This window comes from Saimiri boliviensis, chromosome 18 (assembly GCF_048565385.1).
Source record: "Saimiri boliviensis isolate mSaiBol1 chromosome 18, mSaiBol1.pri, whole genome shotgun sequence".
NCBI classification, from domain to species: Eukaryota; Metazoa; Chordata; class Mammalia; order Primates; family Cebidae; genus Saimiri; species Saimiri boliviensis.
Genome location: NC_133466.1, coordinates 49,279,370 through 49,306,091, shown reverse-complemented (window position 1 = coordinate 49,306,091; position 26,722 = coordinate 49,279,370). Strand labels below are relative to the sequence as shown.

Genomic DNA, 26,722 nt, shown 5'->3' with positions numbered 1-26,722 from the left:
ATAATAATTTTTTACAGCAAATCTGCCTAATAATAGTTTCCAAAGTACTTTTGGTAATTTTTAACCTTAAAGTTAAGCTAATTAAAAGATTTGCATTAAATATCTAGATCATTTATAAATAAGATACAATACTAAAACATTAATTACTGAACGTAACTAATTCAATTTTATATATACTTTTGTCCTCTATTTTTTTATGGAGAGAATAAAGATATTTTGGCCTGTTAATAAACTTTTTTTTTTGTCCACAACACTGAGAAATTATACTATGAGGGAACATCACTCTAGATGTTGGGAGATCGTATACTCATACATTTTCTCATCTACTATAGAATGTTAACATATGACAATTTAAAATTGTCTACTTCCTAGTTTACTCTGGAAAAAGATTACTAAGTGTTAAAAATATAATGTATACATCAATAAAATTACTAGAAATAATAGAATAACTAGAAACTCTATGCAAAGTATGCAGGAAAAGTTATGCAAATAAAGTACGTTGTATTTTTTTTATAAGAAAAACTGTACAAAATACACAAGTAAAAAGAGATATCTAACCTTCCCTGGGTTATATTTGAATTGGTAAACTGTTATGTTTTCAGAAATTATATAAAATTCCTGGAAATTTGTCAATGTCCTCCTTATCCATGCTATGTGCTGGTATAGTGTTAGGAGTCATATTTTCAATTATTTTAAATGTCATCTGCCACAGACAAAATTGAATGTCCTTGTCAGTTGTGGTATAATGAACTCTCATCAGATCTTTTGTCATAGTCATTTCAAGCTCTTTGTCATTTAGATATTATTTATGCCTGATGCTTTCCTAAAACCTCCTGCAATCAGCTATGGATCAGAATGTTGGTCTCCAACACAGGACTCCCTCTGAGACCCAGAGAAAAGACTATGACAGGTACTCTGGTTACAAGCTTCTGATGATATTGCTCAAATAACTTTAAGACCATACACTTAACTCAGTGAAGCTTCCAGAAGTCTAGTTGAGAAACTGATGGGTTCATGACACGGCTAACCCAAGATTCAGCAAGACTGGAATTGAGTACATGGCACTGAATACACTGATGAAAATTGATTATAATTTTATAGCTTCTTTTGAGCATTGCTGGTTCTTTGATGTTATGGTTTCTGGATTTAAGACATCTCTTTCTCTTTTAAAAACTTTAGTCTCACAGTCTTTATAGTTCAACCCAAATATTACATACAAATAATGCAGCAAATAAATGAACATTTCTGATAATTTCCACTTGATTTCTTCATAATACTGCTGTCTGGTGTTGCATTAGTGAAGACACTTCCCACAACTACATGGACACCCCAGAGACTATGACAAATCACTTTACAGCATTCAAGGTCATTGACAGAGAATCCTAAATGTCAGTAGCCTTCATCTGTCTCAAAAAGACTGTTGTTTGTATATGGCCCAAAAAAAGTCAAACCAGATGATGGATCAATAAAGTCAGCCCAGTATCCCTCAGCTTGAAGAGCATAGCAAAGTTCCTTGGCACCACTGTCTAAAAGAACTTCTCTTTCAATTGCTACTTCTTCGCTCTAACCAATCATATCATTCTTAGTTTTTTGTGTTACAGTCAGAATCATTAGTTTGCTATTAGCAACTTCTGGAAGCAGTGCTTCAAAATCTCTTGCAGCAATTCTGGGCATATCTGTATTTGCACACTCTACTCTGGCACTTTCAAAGTTTCTCTGCTGTTCATTTTGTGTTCAACAGGTGCCTCATTACCATAAAATTCATTCACACGTTGTGCCATCACAAACTTGTCTTTCACCTGATAAAGGTTCTGCTAGAATATCAGGCAAAGTTTTATGAACCAGGCTTTCTTCAGTGAACCAGTCTCATTGAGGTGACAATCAAAACCAAGGAAGCTGGAGCCTCTATGTTGAGGTCCAAATGGTCCCATAGTTTCATCAGGCCACAGTGTTTGAAAGCATGTATCTGGAGACGCAGAGGCCACGAGACTCTTCAGAACCCGATGATCCTGCAGTTGAAAAGTCTTTGCAGTTGACAACCCTTTTAACTAAAGAGCAAAATCCTGGGCAATAGGAAGCCAATCTGGCACTGTTGGAAAGCATATTGGCCATCTCTACTGGAAAGGACCGTTCGCAAAACAGCTTCCCTTTGGAAAGTTATTCCAGTTACCACCACTGCCTCCAGCTGTCCCAGAACCTGACTCTTTTGCTGTTAAATAGTGGCCTGAATCCTTACTTTTTACGGAGAATTTTCAGGAAGGCATTTCAGTGTTTTTGTCACTAGAAGATGTATCTCCAGTGAAGATGCTCCTGCCTCCAGAAAGCTCTGACATGGTGTAATTAAGTGGGGAACCTTTGGTCCTCTCTCTTCTTTGGGGTGCAAAAGAATGAGACAGACAGGCATGTGGGGGGTGCCAGGACATCCTGGCCAGTGGGGGGATGTCATACAGTGGTTGCCTGTGCCACACTGGCTGCTGAATACATGTCACCCTGGACACAGGCTCGCCAGTATGGGGTGGGACATGTGGCAATCACGGGTCTTAGCCCTGGTCACACGGACATGGATCCAGTGGTAACTCTCACCTTTGCAGCTGAATCTCTCTTGCATGCTATCCACTATTTGCCAAAACTATAATGGTTCACTCTTTATTTTCTGTGATAGCCTCAGATTAGAGCAGTGGGATAATTTCCTACTCTGAATGACTGGTTCCCTGTGCCCACCAGATGGCTCAGTCCACCGGGACCTCGTCCAGTCCTGAGGAAGCTGATCCCCACTGAAGACAGCAGACAGCCTGCCAGGGTTCTCCCGCTCCTCCCCCGGATCTCAGAGACCTCCCTGGGCCTCCAAGGGTCCCATCCTGCGTCCCTTCCTTCTCCCTCTGCAGAGCAACCTCCACCATCCGTCCACCTTCAGCGGGAGACCCCCAGACACTGCCTCGCCTCTGAGCAGCCACAGCACCCCTGCCTGTTACTGATTTACTTATTTATTCATGTCCTTCCTCAAAAAAACACTTAGGTCTCAGAGAAGAAGCTTGTAGCTTCAGTCAGGGATCCGTGAACTCCTCAAATTGGTGTTTTATCAAGAAAGGTTTCAGTGCGTATGTGGAATGAATGCAAAAACAAATGTAAAGGAAGGTGCTTAAAACACCGACCCGCGTTCTGAAGGGACGGGTAAGATCTGGATTCCTGTAAAAGTCATTCTCTCCAGACTTTTACTTTCCATGTGGAAGAAAATCACATGAACCCCTGACATGTGCAGAGTGATTAACTCACAGCTCAACTTGAGAGTTTAACAGGGAACTTTTCATACCTTAGACTCACTTGATCCTCCAAAGCGTCCAAGTCACGAAAAGGGGAAAGATGGCGCTTCTACGTTGCAGACGGGACAGCTCAGGGTGAGAAGGGCCCGGGACAAGGCCGAGTCCCCCCCGCCGGTCCGCGGAGCCTCCGCACTCGGGACGGCGACCGTCAGCCTCCCCGTCCCGGAAACGGCCTCCGCGGGGCGGGCGCGGACACCCGAGGCCGGCCGGGGACGGCGGAGCCCCGCGGCGTCCCTCCAGCCCGGCGGCGACACGGCCCGCGCGGCCGCCAGGTGAAGCTCCGAAGCCGCCGAGGGGCCGAGTCCGCGCGGCCGAGCAGCCTGGACGGCGCGGAACGGCCGGGGCCCGGCGGGAGCCCGGGCTGGGGCGGGGCGGGCGCGGGGGAGGCGGCGCCGCGGGCGGGGAGCGCTCGGACCCCGCGTGTGCCGCGCGCGGACGCGGCGCCGCAGGCCGGGAGGACTCGGACCCCGCGCTCCGCACAGCCCGACCCCGCGCGGCCCGGCGGGGAGGCCGCCGCCCAGTGCGCCGGGAGCGCGTCCCCTGCCCCGGGGCCCGGCGGGCGGAGACGCGGGAAACGGCCGCACCCCGACCCCGAGGGTCCCCCCCGGCCCCGCGGGACCCGCCGCGCACTCGGGCGGCTGCGGTGGGAGGCGGCGCCGGTCGCCGAGAACGCCTGGACCGCGGTCCCGCCACGCGGCCTCTCCGACGGGGCTGCGCGGGGAACCGAGTCCGCCCGCCCTCGGCGCGCAGCCCCCGGAGACCGCCGGGCACAGGCGGCCGAGGAGAAGGAGCCCCGGGGCCGCCGGGGGGCGCGGGCGCACCGGGAAGGGGAAGACGGCGCCGCGCGAGGTCACCTGAGGTCACGCCGGAGGCGCCGGAGCCGGTGCTGCCCGGAAGGGCGCCATGGACGCCGCGGCTCAGGCCCGGCTCGCCTCTGAGCGGGACGGCTCAGCACCACGCCGCGGCCTGAGAGGAGGGGGCCGAAGGCCGGGCCCCGGCACGGGAGCCCCAGCGCTGCTGCTCTGGGCAGGGTGTGTGGCGTTCAGAGAGGATGAGGCTGACGCGCGCGCGCACACACACCGACACACACTGACACACACACACACCCCGACACACACACACACACACCGACACACACACACACCCCGACACACACACACACACACCGACACACACACACCGACACACACACCGACACACACAGACACACACACACACCGACACACACACACCGACACACACACACACCGACACACACACACACACCGACACACACACACCGACACACACACCGACACACACAGACACACACACCGACACACACACACCGACACACACACACACACCGACACACACACACACACCGACACACACACACACACACCGACACACACAGACACACACACACACCGACACACACACACACACCGACACACACACACACACCGACACACACACCGACACACACACACACTGACACACACACACACCGACACACACACACACCGACACACACACACCGACACACACACACACCGACACACACACACACCGACACACACACACACCGACACACACACACACACACCGACACACACACACACACACACCGACACACACACCGACACACACACACACTGACACACACACACACCGACACACACACACACACCGACACACACACACACCGACACACACACACCGACACACACACCGACACACACACCGACACACACACACACACCGACACACACACACACACCGACACACACACACCGACACACACACACACCGACACACACACACACCGACACACACACCACTGTCAGCAGACACAGTCATCAGCAGGACCAGACTCAGAGATGACTCAAATATTGAACCTTGCTGTCAGTTTGTCCTGGCCAGTCTCTAAGTTTGGTTCACATGTGGAAACTAATGAGGCCAACACATGCCACAGGAGAGTGTTAAAAGGTTGATTTTACCCACATAATGAGGCATTCTGGGGAGATCAGGACAGATCTCCCATGCAGGCCCAAAACTGGCTTGAGAGAGCTGGGACAGTCCTGAGGATTCACGGTGGCAGGGGATGGCCACTGGTGAAGATTCCTGTGCACAGGAAGGGCTTACATGGCTTGAATCTCCTGCAAGCACCAGAGGAGGGAAAACCTGGGCTTTCTTATCCCCAGGCCCAATGCTAGGCAGAGGGAAAGAGGGAGGGCTGGAGCTCAGAAGCTGTCAACAGTCAAACACCAAAAAAGGGAGACAGATTTTTTATGATAAAGATACAGATAAATAAAGATTTTCAAGTAAATAGTTAAAAAAAAAAAAAAAAAAAAGTAGGCTGGGTGCTGTGGCTCACACCTGTAATCTTAGCACTTTGGGAGGCCAAGGTGGATGGATCACCTGAGGTCAGGAGTTCAAGACCAGCCTGGCCATCATGGTGAAACCCCCGTCTTAAAAATAAAAAATAAAAATAAGTAAATAAACTAATAATTAAATAAATGGATGTATCACTAACATATCCTCAAGTGGAAAAGCTGGCAACATGCCTGAATACAGGGGGAATTTCAGTAGAGAGAAAGAAGTTGTGTGAAAAAGATAAAAAGGAAGTCATAGATAGGAGAAAACATAGCAAAATGTGAAGATGTTCTTCAGTGGGATTATTAGTCAACTCTATGACTGAGGAAGGAAACCATGAAATTTGATAGGCCAGTAAAATGACCCACAATGAAACACAAACACATAAACAAAAAAACAGTATCCAGGAGCCTGAGTGCTATCAAGCACACTAATGCACATGTGATTGAGGCCCAGAAGTAGGAAACAAATAGGTCAGAATGAATACTTGAAGATATGATGGCTCAAAGTTTTCTAAAAATTACAAAAGACATTGAAACAGAGATCCAGAAATCTCCAAGAAGCCAAGCCAAGACACCAATCAAGATTCTTTGCTTGACCAAACTTTAACCATGCTCTCTTGGACCTTCTACCCAACAAGGTCTGTCATGTACTTCCCTGCATAATGGAGTTTTAATAGGAGTACTGTTAAGAAGGTTTAGGAGAGAATTCCTTACCCCTGATACCTGGCATCTGATTAAACTCCTCACCTCCACCATTCCCCAGGTGATGCCTAACTGCCTACCTGCCTGCCTCTGGTAAGGATAACATCAGGTCAGTTCAGCCAGAATCCTCCCAGACTTGATGTCTCCTCTTGTCAATTTTCCATCCATCCATGTTCCCCAAGCCTCTATTTTGTTTTTTGGCTAAAAATGTCCACTTGTTCTGGTTGTATTTGGAATTGAGCCCAGCTCTACACTGGAGTCTCTCTTTCCCTGCAGTTTTATGAATAAAATCTATCTAACCCTACCCTATCCCCTAACCCCTAACCCCTAACCTTTAACCCTAACCCTAAACCTTAACCCTAACCCTAGCCCTAGTTCTGCACACTGTGTGATGCCCATCATAATCTATTCAACAACTCCCTTCCTGCCTCTACCATACAGCTTAAGGCTCCCCGCTCCCTTTCTTACAACCTCAATCGGAAGATCATGTTTTGGTCTTTGGTTTTTCCCCCAGGGCACATACTTTTTAATAAACTTCTACAGTGAGATGTATCATACTATCTTGAAATTATTTACCTGCATGTCTAGCCTTATCCAGCATCTCCACCAGTGAGTGAGCTACACAAGGTGAGAAACCACATTTCATTCATCTTTATGACTCTAGTACTTGGCATCAGGAAAGAACGTAAGATGGGTTTATAGAATTTAATAATGATTTTGATTAGTTTGGTTGTCATTTTCATCTCAGTGGTTTAAAGCAGTTTTTAAAGTAAAACAAAATAGCCACAGACATAAGATGTGCCTTTACAGATTCATCCTGAATGGCTCTGAGTCTTTGATAAGCCACTTAGCTTTTCTGAGATCCAAATTATTCATGTGAAAGATAAGGAGGAGATCTACTTGACCAACTTTACCCACTTCATGGGTGAGGGTGATAAGCAATCCTAAAAATAACAATCAGCATGAAGTTTCCAAAATCATACATTCACATTTCTAAAAACTACTTGTTTAAAAAGTACCTTCATAAACAAGGTATTTTATACTGGCAAAAAAAATGAGGCCTAAATAACATGTCAGTAAAGCTCTTTTTAAGTTGTAAAGTATACATGTGAAATAATATGGCTTTTAGTTTCTATTATAATAACTATAACCAGGTTTCTTCTTGGATGTTGTGGGTTCTTGACCTCCAACCTCTTAAAGAATAAGCAGTGGTACTGCTTCAGCTGCACTGTATGCTTGCAAAGTTAAATTCTGGACCAAAGATGGTGTTGCAGAAAGGTGATTTTATTTAGGTATAGAAAAGAGAAGGAAAGGAGAAGAAGAGAAAGGCTTCCACAAAGAGTGTGGAAGGGAATTCCAGAGGGGAAATCCCAGAGGGACCTCCTACCATGTGGGAGGGGATTCCAGAAAGTTGGAAATCCAGTGCAGGTGAGGGAGCATGGACTTTTATCCTGGGAGAAACCCCCACCTTCTCCAAGACGCTGAGCCAATGAAAGGAGTTTCTTAGAACTTCCTCTGGAGTGATTGACTTTTAGTTTCTTCCCCTTCCTGTGAAATTCAAACATAAACATTTGAATCTCCTGGATGGAGAGAGATGGGAGCAGGGCATGGCACTGGGAAATTCTTGCCTTTAAAGCTATGCCCCCTCACGGACCCAGAAAGAGAACACATTCCCTCATAACCACCTGGCATAACTCAAAAGATCACAGTCTAACTTGCAGATAGAAGAGCCTGTTTCCAGGGCTCATAATTCATTGAAGAGTAGAAGGCAATTTTATTTTCATTTAATACAATGAAAATAAAATGATACTTCCTTCTGGCTTCCTTTACTTCAGCTTTTTTATGAGGAAATAAAACATCTTACAAGTGCATAGAACTTAAATTTTTAAAACACTTCCATATCCGTTATCTCTTTTAATCCTCAGGACCATCCCCACTTGGCAGATCAAAAATCCATTTTTCAGAACTGGGAGTGACTTACATTAGACCTTCCAGCAAGTGAGAGAGAGTTGGACTTCAAACTGAGGTCATCAGGTGGCAAGTTTTCTACCTTTCCGTCAGAGGTCATCAGGTGGCAAGTTTTCCACCTTTCCATCAGACCAAAATCACATAGCATTAGAGTATTTGAGATCATTCTAATGTTTTTAGAGATTAAGAAGCAGAGACCAAGAGATTCCAAATGACCTAAGATCACACAATTAAGGAAAGTATTACGAACCCAGAATGCCCCACTTGCCCCAGTCCCTAAATAATTATATATTATCTTTTGTGAGATCCAGCGTCAAAGATGGCCCCCCGTGATTCCCACCTGCCAGTATTCATATTCTTGTATAATTTTGTCTCACATGAAAGAGGGCTGACTTGTATAACCAATAGGATATTGTGGTAATGGCAACATGTGACTTCTGAGGCTAGGACACAAAAGAAATTGCAGCCGTTTTCTTGTTCTTTTGAAACGTGTGCTCTGAGGGAAGGCAGACACAAGGTTGTGAGGACACTCAGGACACTCCAAAGGGTTCTTGAATGTCCAAGGAGCAGAGGCATCTTGCCAAGAGACAGTATCTCCAGTTATGTGAGTTAGCAATGGTTCTTCTGGTCCCATTAGAAATTTCATTTAAATTTTCAGAGATTGCAGTCCTCGCCAACATCTGGACTATAACTCCAGGACAGACCCTAAGCCAGAACCATGCAGCTAAATCACTCCTGAATTTCTGACACACAAACTGTGTTATAATAAGCATTTGTTGCTGTTTAAGTCACTTAGTTTTTGAGGAGATTCATTATGTAACAATAAATAACTAACATATTTTCTGTTACAGACAATAGGCTCTCCAAAGAGAATGTGTGCACATTCTCCTGTCTTCTCCTGATTTCAGACTTCTTTCCCTAAAATGTAGTCACAAATACACTTACCATCAGTTCCCTAAACTCCTTGTCAAGGATATTAATCAAATGAGAGAAGCTACTTCAATAATCTGATTCACTATAATCTTCACCCAGCTGCCCCAGGAGTTTTCCACCTTGTCCCAAAGCATTTCCTCACCATGTACTCATGTCTAAAGCCTGAGATAAGGTTGACTAGGCGGTGTGAATATCACAGGCTCTGGATCTGCTCTGTCTTCTACAGAACACCTAATAAGATCTGAGCTACATCTGGTTGAAAAATTTGGTCTAGAAATGATAGGAATGTGGAACTCAATTATACTCCTGTTTATTTAACAAAACTAACTCTCCTCCCCTTCCTCCATCCTTATTTACCTATCAAAAGATTTCATGTTTGTCTTTCAATCCTTCAACCATTCTCCTGTCCTGTATGATTTAACATACTTATTACTGAGAAACCAAAACCATGACAACTCGTTAACTATGAACATGCTCATCCTTTTTAGAAATAAGCTCTCTATAAATCAGAACCCTTTATTTTTCCAAATAAAAATAAAGTGTGAAACCACAAGTCCCCTCGACAAAGACCAGTCCATTTATGCAACTCCCAGGACCAAAATAAATAAAAGATGAAAATCCTGAACTCATCCCATGTCTGCTCTAGGAAAATCCATGATACCTGTCAAGAGGAAGAGAACAAGATGCCAGCCAGCCTATCAGGGCATTACTTTCATTCCCAGCTTCATGGTCAGGAGCAAACATCATCAAGTTCTTTTCACTGGGGATGAAGAGAAGAAGAGGGGCTGGCAACACCCTTTAGGATACCCTCTAGGATCCAGAGAGAAAACAGACATCGCTCCCTCCAAGGCACAGTCAAGAATCACTGCCCTAGTCAAGGGGGAGCCAGGAACTTAGTTAGGGCCTCTCTTATCTAGGGTGGACCAACATCAATGCCATGGCAAGGGAGCATCTGGAAGTCTGAAAATAACCAGAACAGAGAAAGAGAAGTAACAGAGAAGGTTACCAGCATGTATCATCCATGTATGGTGTGCCAGGTACTCTGCTGAATGATGGATACTTAGCATCTTATTTAAGTCTCCCAACTGCATAGTGGTTAAGAGTATCTGCTTTGGTGAGAACCTAGCTTCATACCCTCTTTCTGGTTGTATGATGTTGAGCAAGCCATTTGACCTCTCTGAGCCTCAGTTTCCTTCCACGTAAAGCAGGGTAGTGGTTAGTATTACCAGGAGATAGAGTTTACAAAATGAGTATCTTTGAGGAAGAAATGAGATAATTGCAAGTGCAATTATCAAACTGCCCAAAGCATATGAATTACTCAGAGGATTTGATCAGATGCATATTCTTCTTCATTTAATCAGAATTTCTAAGTAATTTGGGGTATAGCCTGAGAGGCTACATTTCTTGCAAGCATCCCAGGAAATAACAATGCTGCTGGCCCAAGAACCACATTTTGGGTAGTGAGGATAAAATGACCCATAACATTCAGTGATATTATTGGTGTTAATATTTTAACATGATCTTCCTAGCAAGAGCAGCAGAGCTGGTAAGTGGCACAACCAGGGTACAAATTCAGGAATATCTCTCTTCCTCCCTTATTTGCCTCTCAAAAGGAGCCAGATATGTTTGGAACGAGATAAACAATGCCTTCATGGGGCCATTTCTTCAGTTATCTACCTGTCCAGTGACTTCATGTGACATTTCAATCCTGACACCTCAAAATCTGCAGAAAGTATAGCAGAGATGTTATGGATTCACTGCATCCTCCATCATATACTCTTACACTGAGGACTTTCTGAGTTGCCAAAAAAACTTCTGTCAGCAAAGACAGATTCGATCAAAAGTGAAAACTGGGCCGGGCGCGGTGGCTCAAGCTTGTAATCCCAGCACTTTGGGAGGCCGAGGCGGGTGGATCACGAGGTCGAGAGATCGAGACCATCCTGGTCAACATGGTGAAACCCCGTCTCTACTAAAAATACAAAAAATTAGCTGGGCATGGTGGCACGTGCCTGTAATCCCAGCTACTCAGGAGGCTGAGGCAGGAGAATTGCCTGAACCCGGGAGGCGGAGGTTGCGGTGAGCCGAGATCGCGCCATTGCACTCCAGCCTGGGTAACAAGAGCGAAACTCCGTCTCAAAAAAAAAAAAAAAAAAAAAAAAAAGTGAAAACTGAGATTTAATTCAGCCTGAGCATGAAAGCGATCAACCAGGAGATGGGAGATCAACCCCCTGGGTCACATCCCAGGGACACAAATGGGCTGACTGTTCCATGTTCATTAGAATTAATTCACCACTGTCTGCCTTGGGAATCACAGGGAGGAGCTTCTCTTCTAAGATTGAACAGGCCCTGAGACATGGGCAAGGGGCTTAAATCTCATTGCCTCTCAGTGAAGGGTTGGACCTGAATAAACAGATATTTGCCTTTAGAGAGGGTATAATAAGGTTTCCAAGATGAGTCTGCCATTATTATTTTATACTTATGATACTTTTGAGGCAAGACCACTTTGCATTTTTAAATTAATTTATCTTAAAAATGCAAGTAGTCATGGGAAAAGAAAGCAGGGACCAATTCTGAGAAAGAGAAAAAAGTGAGCGATCTTTACATCCAAAACCCTGACATCAGACACTTTAGAAATTGTGTGCACTGGAGCTGGGTGTTGCTGCAGATACATCAGCAGCTAGTTGTGAAGGTTTGAGGCCAAGTGACATACTTGCAAGCACAGCTAGTTTAAAACGGCACTAATAAGAGTTATGACTGATAAAAGGTGCTGTTCTGTCCCAGGCACTGTGTTAAGCACTGTAAGTGCATTGTCACAGTACTCTCTCCAATAGTCTTATGGAAGACGGCTCAGTTCTCCCTTTCTTACCAAGAATTGGAGTAGTGGTAATGCTACAAACAAATATACTTGTTTACCTGAATTGAATCGTTTGGTAGGAATGAGAGATTCCGCTACTAATTAGAGCACAGAATGTGAGAGAGAATACAAGACAAAAGAGAACAGAAGAGTCTTGTTGTTATTGGTCAACATCAAAGCACTATCACTGGGTCTTTTTAAGTTATATAAACCACTCAACAGAACACATGCGAGCTTTACCAGTGGGCAGCATGCTGAGAGTCCAAACCACTCCTTGATGTGGCTATGGTTTCCTAACAACGGGTCTCTCCTGTGTCTAATTATGGCCAAACCCATTTGGGGAAGACAGTGATGATGTGATGGAATTCTCACAGGGCGTGGCATCACAAAGCCTGAGTTTGCATCCGGGTAACAAATGTGTCCAGGGAACTTAGGGAAAGCAACTAACTTTTCTGACGCTGTATCCTCTTCTGTAAAATGAGGCAAATGCTACTTACTATATAGAACTCATAACCTTCAGTGATTATTATTGGTGCCAGTATGTTAACATAATCTCCGTAGCAAGAGCAGCAGAACTGGTAAGTGGCAGAACCAAGGTACAAAATCAGGACTAACTCTCCCCCTCTTCTAGTTATCTACCAGCCCAATGACTTCCTGTGTGACATTTCAACCCTGACATCTCCAAGTCTCCAGAAAGCAATTCCAGCAGAGATGCAATGGATTCACTGCATCCCCCATCACACTATCTCATACTGAGGACTTTCTGGGTCACTCAGAAAACTTCTGTCAGCCCTCTCTCATCACTCCTATTCAACATAGTATTGAAGTTCTGGCCCGGGCAATCAGGCAAGAAAAAGAAATAAAGGGCATTCGATTAGGAAAAGAGGAAGTCAAGTTTTCTCTACTTGCAGATGACATAATTGCACATTTAGAAGACCTCATTGTCTCAGCCCAAAATCTCCTTAAGCTGATAAGCAACTTCAGCGAAGTCTCAGGACACAAAATCAATGTGTAAAAATCACAAGCATTCCTATACACCCGTAGTAGCCATAAGAGAGTGAAATCATGTGAACTCCCATTCACAATTGCTACTCAGAGAATAAAATACCTAGAAATACAACTAACAAGGGACGTGAAGGATCTCTACCAACCACTGCTCAAGCAGAGACAGATTCAGTCAAAAATGAAACATAAAGTCTAATTCAGCCTGAGGATGAACATGGGCAAACAAAATAATACTTGTGAAAATGACTTCACCCTGTGGTGCAAATATTAGGTGTTGTCCTTAGAGGAAAATCTTTTATCCTTTCCCCCTGAGAAATTCAGAGCCGCAAGCAGTGTTTAGTTTTTAGTTCTTATGCAAAAAAATGGCAAGTAATGCATGAATCATCAGAGCATTTGCTTTCTGCAGCGTCATTTTTTTCTTTCTCCCCTTTCCACTGGCAATGAGGCCTTTTGAAAACTAACAGTTCTCTATAATCAGTTGGTTCTCCCCTTCATGCCTAACCGAGGTTTCTTAGAAAGCAAGGAAACATGTCTTCTTTCAGTACCTTGAGAAAGGAATGCTGGCAAAGATAACTCAGAATCACAGGCCACTCGCTTAACACTGTAATGTCTGGCTTTTGATCATAGGCTCACTTCAAACATTTCAGGAGCAAATCAAGCACATACTTCTGCACACATGCACACAAGACATGCACCCACAGTGTGATGAGAAATTCCTGCCCTACCCCTTGCTTCTTATTAAAGCAAGGTCTGTCACTAACAGCTGGAAGACAAAGAAAAAGAAATGCTTGGAGGGGACATTTACCTATGGTCATGAAACCAAGGCCCCATTGACAAAGCAAAAGTAGAGCTAAGAATGGACTTAAGTGTTACTGATGTAAGAGAAGGACTTTTTAAATACTGGAACTCCCCCACCCTTTCACTGCTAACCTGGTCTTGCCTCTGGGAGTATTGATCTCCACACTCTCTGGCAAAGTCTGTAAAAGAAACTGGCTAAAGAAAATGTGGCACATATACACCATGGAATACTATGCATCCATAACAAAGGAACTTCTTTAAAGAATATATCCAACTTCTTATCTTGCTATTCTGCCATTAATTTTTATTTGAAGCTCCTTTTAACCTACCATTCATTTCCTTGCCAAGGAATTGCAAGCTTATTCACTAGTCTCATCATACTAGCTGCGAACAAGCCCACTGCATGTCACACTGGGTGGCCAGCATGTCTGTGAAGGGCAGAAGCTGGGGCAGCCAAACAGCTAAGGCCAGCTAGTAAGCACCCGATGCCCACTCTATAGAGGACTCCACACTAAAAGACAAGGTTAGCAAATGCCAGGCTGCGTCACCAGTTATTCCCCCCAAAACAAAAAAGTAACCCCGCCAGGAAACATGTGTGAGTACACACCTAAGCATAGGCACACAGCTACATGCAAAGGCGAAAGGCTGGGAAGGAACCAAATCCACCTCTGAACACCACTTACTTCTGGGGAAAAGGCAGGTGAGGACAATTACCAGCATTCCTCACCTTGTCAACTGGTGAGCTTGTGTCAGTTTTGGCTTTTTTTTTTTTAAGGCAATTTGCACTCCTTGGGTGATCACACAGGCCCTGCAAAACCGAACCATCAACAACCACCTTCCCATGAGGCCAAACAATGGCTTCCCTCAAAGTTCGACCCACCTGCCCACCTGCCAGTCCTGGTCCCATGCAGGGGGCTACTGGCCTCCAGGGGTACAGGAGTCGAGGCCAAACCCACACCACAGATTCCTGGTGAAACCAGCATATATCCAAGGACCTTTCCCCCACCTGGGTCATGTGCCCACTGCACAAATATGCCTGTGCTTGCTCCCCTAGGACAGAGACTCCCTTTTATTACAGTTGCAATGAGGAATAGGGAGTTCTGGTGCTGTCCTATACAGGTTGGATGCTAATCTGATGCGGTGCTGTTGGAGAAGCTTGCCTGAGTCAGGTGCGTTCTCAGCACATGATGTATGCTCTCCCTTCAAGTTGCAGGAGTCCCAGAAGGTAAGTGCTGCTGCAACTCCCATTTCCTGGTGAGCAGAGGTCAGGTGATCTGCAGCCGCCCAAGCAGTTGCTAAGTGGCCCACAGGCCGGATCTGCATCTCACTTGCAGAGTCCCTTCCTGGCTGCTGGGGCTGCCCTGGAGACTCATCCTGCCTCCTCCTCCTCTTCCCTCCACAACGATGCCAGCTTCTATCCACAGCTGCACTCCAGGTGGGGAACACCTGTGGATGTACCAGGGTACAACTACGCAAAGACTCCAGCGTACAGAAGGGCCCCTGCTCCACATCATTCCCATATCCAAGCCCAAGCTCATCTAGGGCTTCAGCAAATCCAAGCCTCCCTGAATTCCCTGCTGAAACCAAGCTGAGTCATATGACCCCCACTACACTGGTTAGCTGCCAGTTCCAGATGCTGCTACCCTTGGCCTCTGTCTGTACAGTTCTGAAGTCCTACAAAAATATTGAAATCCTAAGCTGACTCTCACCCAAGGAAGTAAACAACAACCAGGGGCCACCAGGGGTAGAGAACATACCCAGACAGGTACTGCTGCCTTCAGGCTTAACTTCCTTCCCCTGTTATTCGCCATGCTTGCCAGGCTGGAAGGGGGACTCCAGAAACTTTGGAAACCCAAACCTGTAGCTAGAATATGGATACGATGCCTGAAAGAGCACCACTCCTATCCATAAAATCCTCAGATGGAACCAGGTAATTGGGAAATACGTGGGTACCAATCCCAACCCCTAGACTCAGGTGAGAATTGCAGTAGTGACTTGCCCCCCTGCCACTCCGGCTGTACCACTACTGCTACAGGAGGAAGGCGCATCTGACCCCATGCTCAAGTGCAGACACTAGGTGGTTGCTGCAGCTGAACCTTCCCAGCTGGATCCATGCAAGGTCATCTCAAATGGGTGTGTGCCTGGGCTGGGCAAGGATACCCCTCAAACAGTGAAAGCCACTGAGGAGGGCTGTCAGAGAGGCCCCTTTTCCTGCTCCAAAAACAGGTTGGGGGAGCATGGGGGACCTCTCCCACCTCGCTGCTACTTCCAGGAGCCACTTCTTTCAAGATGAGGTACGATCCTCTTTGCCTGCTCTCATTTGCCCCCAGTAGCCCATTGTCAACATTCAGACGATAAACAGAGGAGCCTCACCTGTTTTCCCTGACACCAGGAGCCACTTCTTTCAAGATGAGGTACGATCCTCTTTGCCTGGCCTCATTTGCCCCCAGTAGCCCATTGCCAACATTCAGACAATAAAAAGAGGAGCCTCACCTGTTTTCCCTGACAGGCAGGTGGGTGTGCCCGGGGGACCTGGAGTGAATCCTGTACTTCTACCCACCCCATGGCTATACTGGCTTTGTCCTGTCTGATATGAGTGGGTGGAGAACTACCAAGATGTCATCACACAGGCCATGGACAAGTTCTACAAGAGCCACGTAGAAGAGCACTGTCCTGGCATGCTGCCAGCACCCAGCTCATGCACACATCTTATTTGACAGCTTCCTCGAAGCAGGTCTTGAAGTCCAGGCTCCTGAGAAGCCTGGGGAAGAGACTCTGCCGGGCTAAAGAACCCATCCCCAAAGGTGCCACCCTCACCAGTCTCATCCTGACAATCTTGGATTACTATTGCCCTGAAGTTTTGGAGTGGGGGACAGACAGGAGAACGCCCATTAGCCACCTTTCCAGGGAACATCAGCCCTGCACACTGGGGCAGGTCAGACCTCCGTGCAGGCATTTGTTTCCTCACTGGTTGTCAGGGGGGAAAACGGCACTTGTGAGCACCTGCCTGTCTTCCCAGGCCCCGTTCAGAAACCCCGTCTGTGCCTTTGGAGAGAGACTACCCCAAGTATGCAGGCCAGCAACTGCACCCTACAGCCTTCAGGACCTAATCCCCTTCCATATGGGGTTCACTGCATGTGAGTAGATGATGGGCTCGATTCCCGCCCACTAGCCCCTGCTAGATACCCCGGCCCACCTCCTTAAGAGAATGAGGCCACAGACACACCCAGGCCCTATGGTGAGTGGGTGGCTGGAGCCCTACTTGCCCACCCTTCATTGCTGGTTCAGGGCCAACTGTCTGACCACATTCCTACCCTGAGATGATATGTGGGGAACATCATCCACCAGGGTCACTAACCACTTACAAAATTCCAGAAACAGAGGCCCAGCTGGTCCCCTGGAAGTTCAGTAAATAGGATAAACCAAGGTTGCCTTCAGAAACGGGTTTCCCACTAAGTAGCTGTCCAAGGTCCAGGCCGGCCCCAAGTTTGCGTGAAGCCTGCCTGCCATGTCCACAGCCCATGCTGACCCCCTCCAGGAGCCACTGGACTGCTGGTTCCTGGGATGTGAGAAGCCCAAGACAGCTGCAGCCTTGCAGGACCACTAGTATGCCCATCTGGAAGCAGTACCCAGAGGGCCTATAGAAAGAAGTTGGAGGTGAAACCAGATGCTATGAAGACATTTTATTAGGTCAAGCTACTTGCTATGAAAATGCTTTAAAACACAGGAGGAGATGTAAAGACTCAAGTGTGTAGTGACAACTGCTATCAAAACACACTAAAAAAATCCACACTGCTTCCCCCTTTACCTAGAAAAGGAAGCTTCTAGGCTACCTCCTCCTCCTCCTCCACACACTCCTCAAACTCCTCCTCCTCAGCTGTGGCATCTTGGTATTGCTGGTATTCTGACACCAGGTCATTCAGGTTGCTCTCAGCCTCGGTGAACTCCATCTCATCCATGCCCTCGCCCGTGTACCAGTGCAGGAAGGCCTTGCGCCTGAACATAGCTGTAAACTGCTCAGAGATGCGTTTGAAGAGCTCTTGGATCGCTGTGTTGTTACCAATGAAGGTGGCCGACATTTTTAGCCCCCGGGGTGGGATGTCACAGACGGCTGTTTTCACATTGTGAGGGAGCCATTCAGCAAAGTAGCTGCTGTTCTTATTTTGAATGTTGAACATTTGCTCATCCACCTCCCTCATGGACATGCGACCTCTAAAAATGGCAGCCACAGTTAGGTAGCGGCCATGACGGGGGTCACAGGCGGCCATCATATTCTTAGCATCAAAGAGCTGCTGAGTGAGCTCAGCCACGGTCAGGGCCCGGTACTGCTGGCTGCCCCGGCTGGTCAGTGGGGCAAAGCCGGGCATGAAGAAGTGCAGCCGGGGAAATGGAACCATGTTCACCGCCAGCTTCCGCAGGTCAGCATTCAGCTGGCCCGGGAAGCGCAGGCACGTGGTGACCCCACTCATGGTAGCAGACACCAGATGATTCAGGTCACCATAGGTGGGTGTGGTCAGTTTTAAGGTCCTGGAACAGATGTTATAGAGCGCTTCGTTATCAATGCAGAACGTCTCGTCTGCATTTTCTATGAGCTGGTGGACGGAGAGGGTGGCATTGTAGGGCTCCACCACGGTGTCTGACACCTTGGGCGAGGGCAGGACGCTAAATGTGTTTATGATCCTGTCTGGGTACTCCTCCCGAATTTTGCCCATGAGAAGGGTACCCATCCCAGACCCAGTCCCCCCACCCAGGGAGTGGGTCAGCTGGAAACCCTGCAGGCAATCACAGCTCTCAGCTTCTTTTCTCACAACATCCATCACCGACTCCATCAGCTCTGCGCCTTCTGTGTAGTAGCCCTTGGCCCAGTTGTTCCCGGCCCCACACTGACCTGTAAGATAGTACAGTCAGTCACTCGATGGCCAGGTATATGGTCATCGGTGGTCACCACCACAATGCAAAAAGCACCATTCACCCTGCAGGTGGAGCAAGTTAAACCCTCTCCCCTAAAGTTACAGGACAGCAGCCTTGCCTGTTAGAACCCAGATCAGGAGCCAAACCTGAGACAGCTGCCTGTTAGCACCTAGATCAGGAGCCAAACAAGAGACTCGCTGCAGGTGGCTCCTGCCCGTTCCCAGCGAAGGCCGTAGTCACCGCCCCAGCTCAGCTCCCTGCAGGGAGATCACATCAGCAGCTCCTCACCTTGAGGAGACAGCTGGGCCTTCCTCCCCCATAGCCCATTTAGGAGAGAGAGATTGAGTAATTCAGAGGATGGGAGGGTGTTAAAGGGCCCCGATTCCAGTTCCCACAGAGGTGACCTTGGGGCACTCGCTGACTTTGAGCCGCCCTGGCTAAGGAGCCGCACCCCAGTCCTCATCCACATCTCACCAAAGATGAAGTTGTCTGGCCTGAAGATCTGCCCGAAGGGCCCTGAGCGCACAGAGTCCATGGTGCCCGGCTCCAGATCCACGAGCACAGCGCGGGCCACATACCTGCCACCTAAAGGAAACAGGAGGGCATCGGTGAGGAGAGGGCTGGCATTCCCAGGAGGGCGGTCGGGGAAAGACTGGGCTCTCACCGCTGGCCTCGTTGTAGTACACGTTGATGCGTTCCTGCTGCAGGTCACTGTCCCCATGGTAGGTGCCAGCAGGGTCGATGCCATGTTCATCAGAGATCACCTCCCAGAACTGCAAGAGATGCAAGAGGCCAGACAAGCCAGGGCTGAGTCATGGAGCTCAAGGAGCTGGAGTTGCCCCAGTCCTTCTCCCACTTCCATCCCCACCCTCAGGCCACTGGGTCCCTTGGTGTTCACCCTGGCAGCCTCGACAGCCACCCAGCTCTACTGCGTCCGAGGCAGGGAGCCCAGGGCTGGCCATGCAGAGGTACCACACCCTCCACTGCCAACATCACCAGCCACCCTGCAGGCACGAGCTGGGCCCTCAGAGCCCCAGCCGCCAACCTTTGCACCGATCTGGTTCCCGCACTGTCCAGTTTGGGTGAGCACGATCTCCCTCATAGCCAAGGCAGGATCAGGGCAGCAACAGAAACGCGAGACGAAGACCAATCACAAATGACTCAGCCCACCATCTGCCGATGCTTAAATAGCCCCGTGCCCACCTCCCCCAGCCTTGGATTGGGCTCCCAGAATAAGAAACAGCTGTACTTTTACACAGGTGTGCCCACCTGTGACTCCCTTGGAGGTTAATGGCTATTGGAGAGCTCAGGTGGCCTTGCTGTGGTCCTTTCCACGCTGGGGAGAGCTGGGCAGCTGAAGAACTTCCTCCCATGTCTTTAGTGAGACTAAATCCCTAGCTGAGCTGAAACTGAATTTTCCTCCTATGTGGGAGGGGAAGTCTTATGTTTCCATAGTCAGAGTTCGCTTGCACGTGTCCTATATTAATGACATACTTTTGTAATTGATGAGTCCTTTCATCTCTTAGGAGAGCTGTGGTTAGAAAAGGCTTTCTGTACACTAACTCAACAGGACCTAATTATAAGTTTCCTTTGGAGCAGCTGAAACCCATAGTAAGCTATGGGTGTTAGAGACAGGCCTCTTGATTTCGCTAGTCTTTAGAGTTTTATTAGTTATTTCACCTTTCAAGAGGACTGTAGTCTCCACACAGAGTGAAGGTGATATTTGATTCCTAAAGCTGAGAACAGGTGTTGGGATATGTCTGCTGTGAAAGATGGACCATTGTCACTTTGCACGCTTTTAGATGATCCAAACTGAGGAATTACATCTTCTGGTAAACACATTTCAGATAGCATGGGGAATGTCTTGATCTAACCAGTGAAGGTATCAGTAAGCATTAGCAGATATTTAAAGGTGCCTGAGTAAATCAGAGTTTTCAGTCCTCACCTGGAGAGGCTTCTCAATGTTGGACAGGTTAAACTAGAGGAGGAGAAAATTGCTGGCTGTTTGGGTTATTTCAGGCACAGAGCTCAGGGCAGGTTCACCTGTTTTAGTGTCTTGAAAAGATTTAAGGTAAGATTTAAGATTTAAGATAAACCAATGAGACATTAACTGAAACAAAGAATCCCTTCTAGGGTGAAAACAATCATGTAAGTGCTTAACTATTTTCCTACGATTAGTATTTGGAATTGGTAATGTATTACCATGAGTCAGCCAGCCAGAGGGTTCTGGACTAAACTGCAATCCCTGGCCCATTCTTCAGAGCCTTCTGGCCCAGCTCTAGGCATGCTGACCGGCATGCCCATCAGCTTCGGTGCAGTGACCTTGACTACTGTATTTGCAAGGGCGTTTTCTTTTACATGGTCAATCTCTCTTTTGATGTCCTCTGCAGTGAATTATAGTCACTTTTCTTTGGTACCCAGGCAGCATTCTAACAAGCTCAAAACCTGAGCGATGTTGTATGGAAAGGCCCTTTGTGGTCAGGAGTCCCTACCCATTCCAAATTGCAGCATAAGTATGAAACACTGAAAAGTCATACTTAGAATCAGTGTAAATGTTAACTTTTAAATCCTTCCCCAACTGCAGGGCTCTGGTAAGTTCAATTAACTTAGCTTTTGGAGCTGTGGTAGAGGCCAGCAAGACATGTGACTTGATTAACTTGTGCTGACTAATCAGAGCATATCTAGCCCTCCTGTTATCCTGATGCATGAAACAACTTGCATCTGTTAACCACTCTTCCTTGGGATGGTCAAGGAGCTCATTCTGGCCCACTAGAATAAATTTGTTTCATAACCTGTGACATGGTTTGGCTCTGTCTCCAGTCAAATCGCATCAGTTATAGCTCTCATAATTCCCCTGTGTCTTGGAAAGGACCCAGCTGGAGGTAATTGAATCGGGGAGTGGGGCGGGTCTTTCCCACACTGTTCTTGTGACAGTGAATAAGCCTCATGAGATCTGATGATTTTATTTTAATTTCATTTTATTTTTTGAGACACAGTCTTGCTCTGTTGCCCAGGCTGGAGTACAGTGGCATAATGTCGGCTCACTGCAGCATCTGTCTCTTGGGTTCAATGGATTTTCCTGTCTCAGGCTCTTGAGTAGCTGGGATTACAGGTACCCACCACCATGCATGGCTAATTTTTGTATTTTTAGTAGAGACGTGATTTCACCGTGTTGGCCAGGCTGGTCTCGAACTCCCGACTTCAGGTGATCCACCTGCCACCTTGGCCTCCCAAAATGCTGGGATCACTCCCCTTTATAAAGGAGAGTTTTCCTACACAAGCTCCTTTCCCTGCTGCCATGTAAGAGATGTAACTTTTGCTCCTCATTTGCCTTCTGCCATGATTGTGAGGCCCCACCAGCCATGTGGAACTGTGAGTCAATTAAACCTCTTTTATTTATAAATTACCCAGCCTCAGATATGTCTTTACTAGCAGCATGAGAACAGATGAATAACAACCTGTATGCTGGGAAGGCTGGGAGCACCTGTGTGCTCTGGCAGATAAGGAGTTGGGTTTATAGTTTGTCAGACTTCAAGGGTTATCTCTAGAGTGTCTAGCGATAAGGACTGATACTTTAATAAATGTTCTCCTATAATCCACTGGTGCCCTTTAGCTTCTAGGACCACCTTTTATTAACGTGGGGTCAAAAAACCTTTAGGCGCTTTCCTAATGTTTATTAACCTTGCCTACTAGAAAAGTTGTAGCAGCAACTGCGCTAAGAAATCTAAGACACCCTGAGCCCACCTGGTCTATCTGCTCAGAAAAGTCGGCTACTGGCCTTGGAGTGTTTCCCAGTTTTGGGACAAGATTACTCAAGGCCTATGCCTTGCTTTTTGGCCACATAAAGAAAAAATGGTTTATCCAATTTGTGGACACCCAAGGCTGCAGCAGAGACTAATTTCTCTTTGAAAGTACTGAAGGTTACCTTGCAGTTCAAATTACATTGAAGAAGCTCTAATATTTTCCTTTTAGTGTTCTACATAAAGGCTTGGCTACATATCCAAATCTGGGCACACATAAGCTGCAGTACCCAACTGTCACCTAAAAAGGCCCACAGCCATTTGTTGGACTAGGACTCTTGGATGACTAAAAAAACTTTTTTTCCTTCAAGGGATGTTGATCAGTTCCAGAGGTTAAGATAGATTCCAAATATTTGAGTCTTTGAGTCATAATCTGAGTCTTGTATGGTGACACCCTATAGCTGCCATTTCCCAGGAAATATATCAATTTAACAGTATTATTATCTGAGTCATTTTTAGTCAGGCTAGCAATGAGCAAGTCATTTGCATACTGAATAATTGTGCCCCTTTGCAATTGTGAATTTAAGTCCTTAGTTAGAACATTTTCAAATAATTGGGGCTAATTAAGAACTCTTCAGAGAGGACTGTCCAGGTTAGTTTGGAGGCTAAATGAGTATCTGGATCAGTCCATTCAAAGGCAAACATATGGTGAATCTGGATGCATTGAGATGCAGAAAAATGTGTCTTTCACATTTAAGAATGTAAACCAGGCCGGCGCGGTGGCTCAAGCCTGTAATCCCAGCACTTTGGGAGGCCGAGGCGGGTGGATCACGAGGTCGAGAGATCGAGACCATCCTGGTCAACATGGTGAAACCCCGTCTCTACTAAAAATACAAAAAAAACATTAGCTGGGCATGGTGGCGCATGCCTGTAATCCCAGCTACTTAGGAGGCTGAGGCAGGAGAATTGCCTGAACCCAGGAGACGGAGGTGGCAGTGAGCCGAGATCGCGCCATTGCACTCCAGCCTGGGTAACAAGAGCGAAACTCCGTCTCAAAAAAAAAAAAAAAAAAAAAAAAAAGAATGTAAACCAGCTTGCACTCCCCGAGACTTGGGTAAGAATTGGGGACAATGGGGTGTACGGAGACAAGAACTGCATTTATTAATGCTCTAAGGTTTCTGACAAATCTGTAGGCTTTTGATCTGGTAACATGCGAGCATTGTAAGGAGATTCTCATGGTCTTAATAAGTCATATGGCAAGAATTTGGCAATAAGGGGTTGAATTTCCTCTCATGCTCCCTGCCTTAAAGTGTATTGTGTTTTCCGGGGGTGAGGAGCATGAGGCTGAAGTTGGATTTGAATGGTCTTTAGTGTGTTTCCCAGAGCCTGGGTGGCCCAAACCTCAGGATTTACTTGAGATAACACCTCAGGTGGTAAATGTGACACCTATTCTTAACTTCTTCCCCTCCCCCAGGGGTCAGGAACAAAAGTAACATTTAATCTGCTTTATGAATACACCACTTATTTCTCAAAGACAGAGAAAGAATATTTCCTTCCATTTAGGTATCATATATATATATATATAGAGAGAGAGAGATCTTCTTTATAATATATATTATATATTTATTATAAATTATATTATCTATCATTATATATATATTAAAGAATATATATACACTACTTATTTCTCAAAGATAAAGAATATTTCCTTCCATTTAGGCATTCCTAAATTGCTGCCCAGTGAACCCTAAGCTCTCGGAGGAGGCCAAGGCAGAGCAGAGCCCTCAGGTGGCGGGTAATGCACTTGACCCTGAGGACATCAGGTGCCAGGCCCGCCAGTCCCCGCCGGCGCCCGAGCCGCCTCTGCAGCGTAGGCGTGGCGCCGGCAGCAAGTGGCCGGACACCCCAGACCAGGCCCGCGCCCCCAGCAGCAGGGATCCTGGGGCCGGGCGCCCAGGCGGCAAAGTCAGGCAGTCGCCCCACCAGCAGCCACTCCATCTCATAGGTGTGGATGCAGAGTCCCCAGCGCAGGGGCCCAGGATCCAGAGAGGTTTCCAAGAGGAGCGCACCCTCAGGCCAGATGAGCTGTGCACTGCGCGACCCTGATGCCATCCCAGGGAAGCTCCGCCATCACGCGCCGGTGCCAGAGCTGCACCTGCAAACTGCGCATCAGGCATGGGAAGCAGTGGGGCCGGGAGGGCTGCGCGCCTGCAATCCTGCGCCTGTGGTCCTGGGGCCGCCCGGGGAGCCCAGGAGAACCCGGAGCCCAGGGGCGCTTGCTCAGAGCTGCGGCTCCACCCGCCTGCGCGCGCATGGGGGTGACTTCGGGAGCCAGGGGGGCCACCGCGGGGCAGGCGCGCGCGTAACGACTTCGCCGGGCTCGCTCGGAGGCTGCAAGCTTGCTGCTGATGGCTGTGGTGGACCCGGCTGGATCGCGGATTCCGGGCTAGAAAGCAGATTTGCGGACTGGGGGTTGTATCGGGGATTTGGGGCTGGGGTGGGGGGCGGCGAAAAGGTGACAGGGGACCGGGCGCGGTGGCTCACGCCTGTAATCCCAGCACTTTGGGAGGCCGAGGCGGGTGGATCACGAGGTTGAAAGATCGAGACCATCCTGGTCAACATGGTGAAACCCCATCTCTACTAAAAATACAAAAAATCAGCTGGGCATGGTGGCACGTGCCTGTAATCCCAGCTACTCAGGAGGCTGAGGCAGGAGAATTACCTGAACCCAGGAGGCGGAGGTTGCGGTGAGCCGAGATCGCGCCATTGCACTCCAGCCTGGGTAACAAGAGCGAAACTCCGTCTCAAAAAAAAAAAAAAAAAAAAAAAAAAAAAAAAAAAAAAAAAAAAAAGGTAGCAGGGAACAGCCGCTGCTCAGGAGCGAGTGGTTGGAGATCTGAGAAGTCACCGCCATGAGGAAGTTCCTCCGCCTCGGAGCCTCAGGGGCCAGGCGGTCCTGGGCTCCATAGACTGGACTACACGGCTTCCGCGCTCCGAATTCGGGACGCGGAAGATCCACAGCGGCGACTGTCAGCGGCGACACTGCAGAGGTGGAGCCGCCCGGAGCGCGGGAGCTGAGACCTGGACGCCCGGACAAGCCGCGCAGGTAGCGGGGCTCAGTCCGGGGTTGGGGGGAGCCCGAGGCCCGGCTTCTCCTTGGGACCGGCCCTTGGAGGGCGCCGAGCACCCTCGGAGCAGCCAAGCCAAATGGAGCCTCAGCTACTTTCTTTTCTTTTTTAATTTTTATTATATATATACACACGTATGTATACATATAGATGTATACATACGTGTGTATATATATATTTAAAGACGGGGTTTCACCATGTTGGTCAGGCTGGTCTTGAACTCCCGACCTCAGGTGATCGGCCCCCCTTGACCTCCAAAGTGCTTGGTTTACAGGCTGAGCCACCGCGCCCGGCCTCAGCTGCTCTCTATCCCTCCGAATTCCCGGGCTGCAGCACTTGGTGGGGAATGCGAACGATTTAACTCATTAAGTTAAGCAAACGCAGAATTTTGCTGTTGTTCTTAACCTTCACGTTTAAAGCACGGTGTTTTATACATTATAGGAGGTGCCTAATGAGAACTCATTCCCCCATCAAAAATACCGGGAGTCATTTTCAGTAAGCGAAGAGTTCTCAGGTAAAACTGCCCGTTTGACATCGATACCCGCCTGCGTAGATCGGTTCTTTACTGAAGGTTCTCAGAGGGAAACTTGGAAGTGGGAGTGGGTTCTGTGTTCCTCAATGGGAAGAACATGTTTCTCAAAATGTGAGCTCTTTCTGTGTTTGTCAATTTTACATAAACAGAATGAAAATATGAAGGTTTTAACATTGCTGCATGACACCTGCTGTCTTTTAGTATTCTGATGACATTTTTAAAATTTTCATAATGGAGTGAAAAAACATTTGTTTCTCTAGATATTAAAATGTGCTATTAATTTCTTCAATTAATTGTTTGCTAACAGCTGGAAAGACAGATCAATGCATGGAATAGTACAGGAAATCCAGAAATACTGAAATTATATAAGATATATGTAAGAATTGATCATGTTAACAGTTATGAATGGAAAAGGATTAATTATTGATGAAAACATGCCTGCTTTTTGAAGAAAACTAATAAAATTGTATG

The 26,722-nt window shown here is 47.4% G+C and overlaps 1 protein-coding gene and 1 pseudogene across 4 annotated transcripts; both read right to left on the bottom strand.

The window, feature by feature from the left end:
* Positions 1 to 586: 586 nt before the first annotated feature.
* LOC141582053 (cobalamin trafficking protein CblD pseudogene) lies at positions 587 to 2,112 on the bottom strand (annotated as a pseudogene).
* A 15,652-nt stretch (positions 2,113 to 17,764) lies between these two features.
* LOC141582052 (tubulin beta-8 chain-like) lies at positions 17,765 to 19,953 on the bottom strand. 4 transcript variants are annotated; one of them, XM_074389431.1, is made up of 5 exons: positions 19,897 to 19,953; positions 19,516 to 19,624; positions 19,326 to 19,436; positions 18,705 to 18,828; positions 17,765 to 18,467 (listed from the first exon to the last, which is right to left on the bottom strand). In XM_074389431.1, the coding sequence occupies exons 1-5, from the start codon at positions 19,951 to 19,953 to the stop codon at positions 17,765 to 17,767; spliced, it is 1,104 nt and encodes a 367-aa protein (XP_074245532.1). The 4 variants fall into 4 exon arrangements, with proteins under 4 accessions (XP_074245532.1, XP_074245530.1, XP_074245529.1 ...); XM_074389429.1 differs by having other exon boundaries at positions 17,765 to 18,730; positions 18,803 to 18,828; XM_074389428.1 differs by having other exon boundaries at positions 17,765 to 18,828.
* Positions 19,954 to 26,722: the final 6,769 nt, after the last annotated feature.

Bases quoted from the DNA above. Each gene is read 5' to 3' on its own strand.
- LOC141582052 (XM_074389428.1), bottom strand. From the start codon at position 19,953: ATGAGGGAGATCGTGCTCACCCAAACTGGACAGTGCGGGAACCAGATC. The intron at 19,625-19,896 runs GTTGGCGGCTGG...CATCTCTTGCAG, and splicing joins GGAACCAGATCGGTGCAAAG to TTCTGGGAGGTGATCTCTGA. The intron at 19,437-19,515 runs GTGAGAGCCCAG...TGTTTCCTTTAG, and splicing joins GTACTACAACGAGGCCAGCG to GTGGCAGGTATGTGGCCCGC.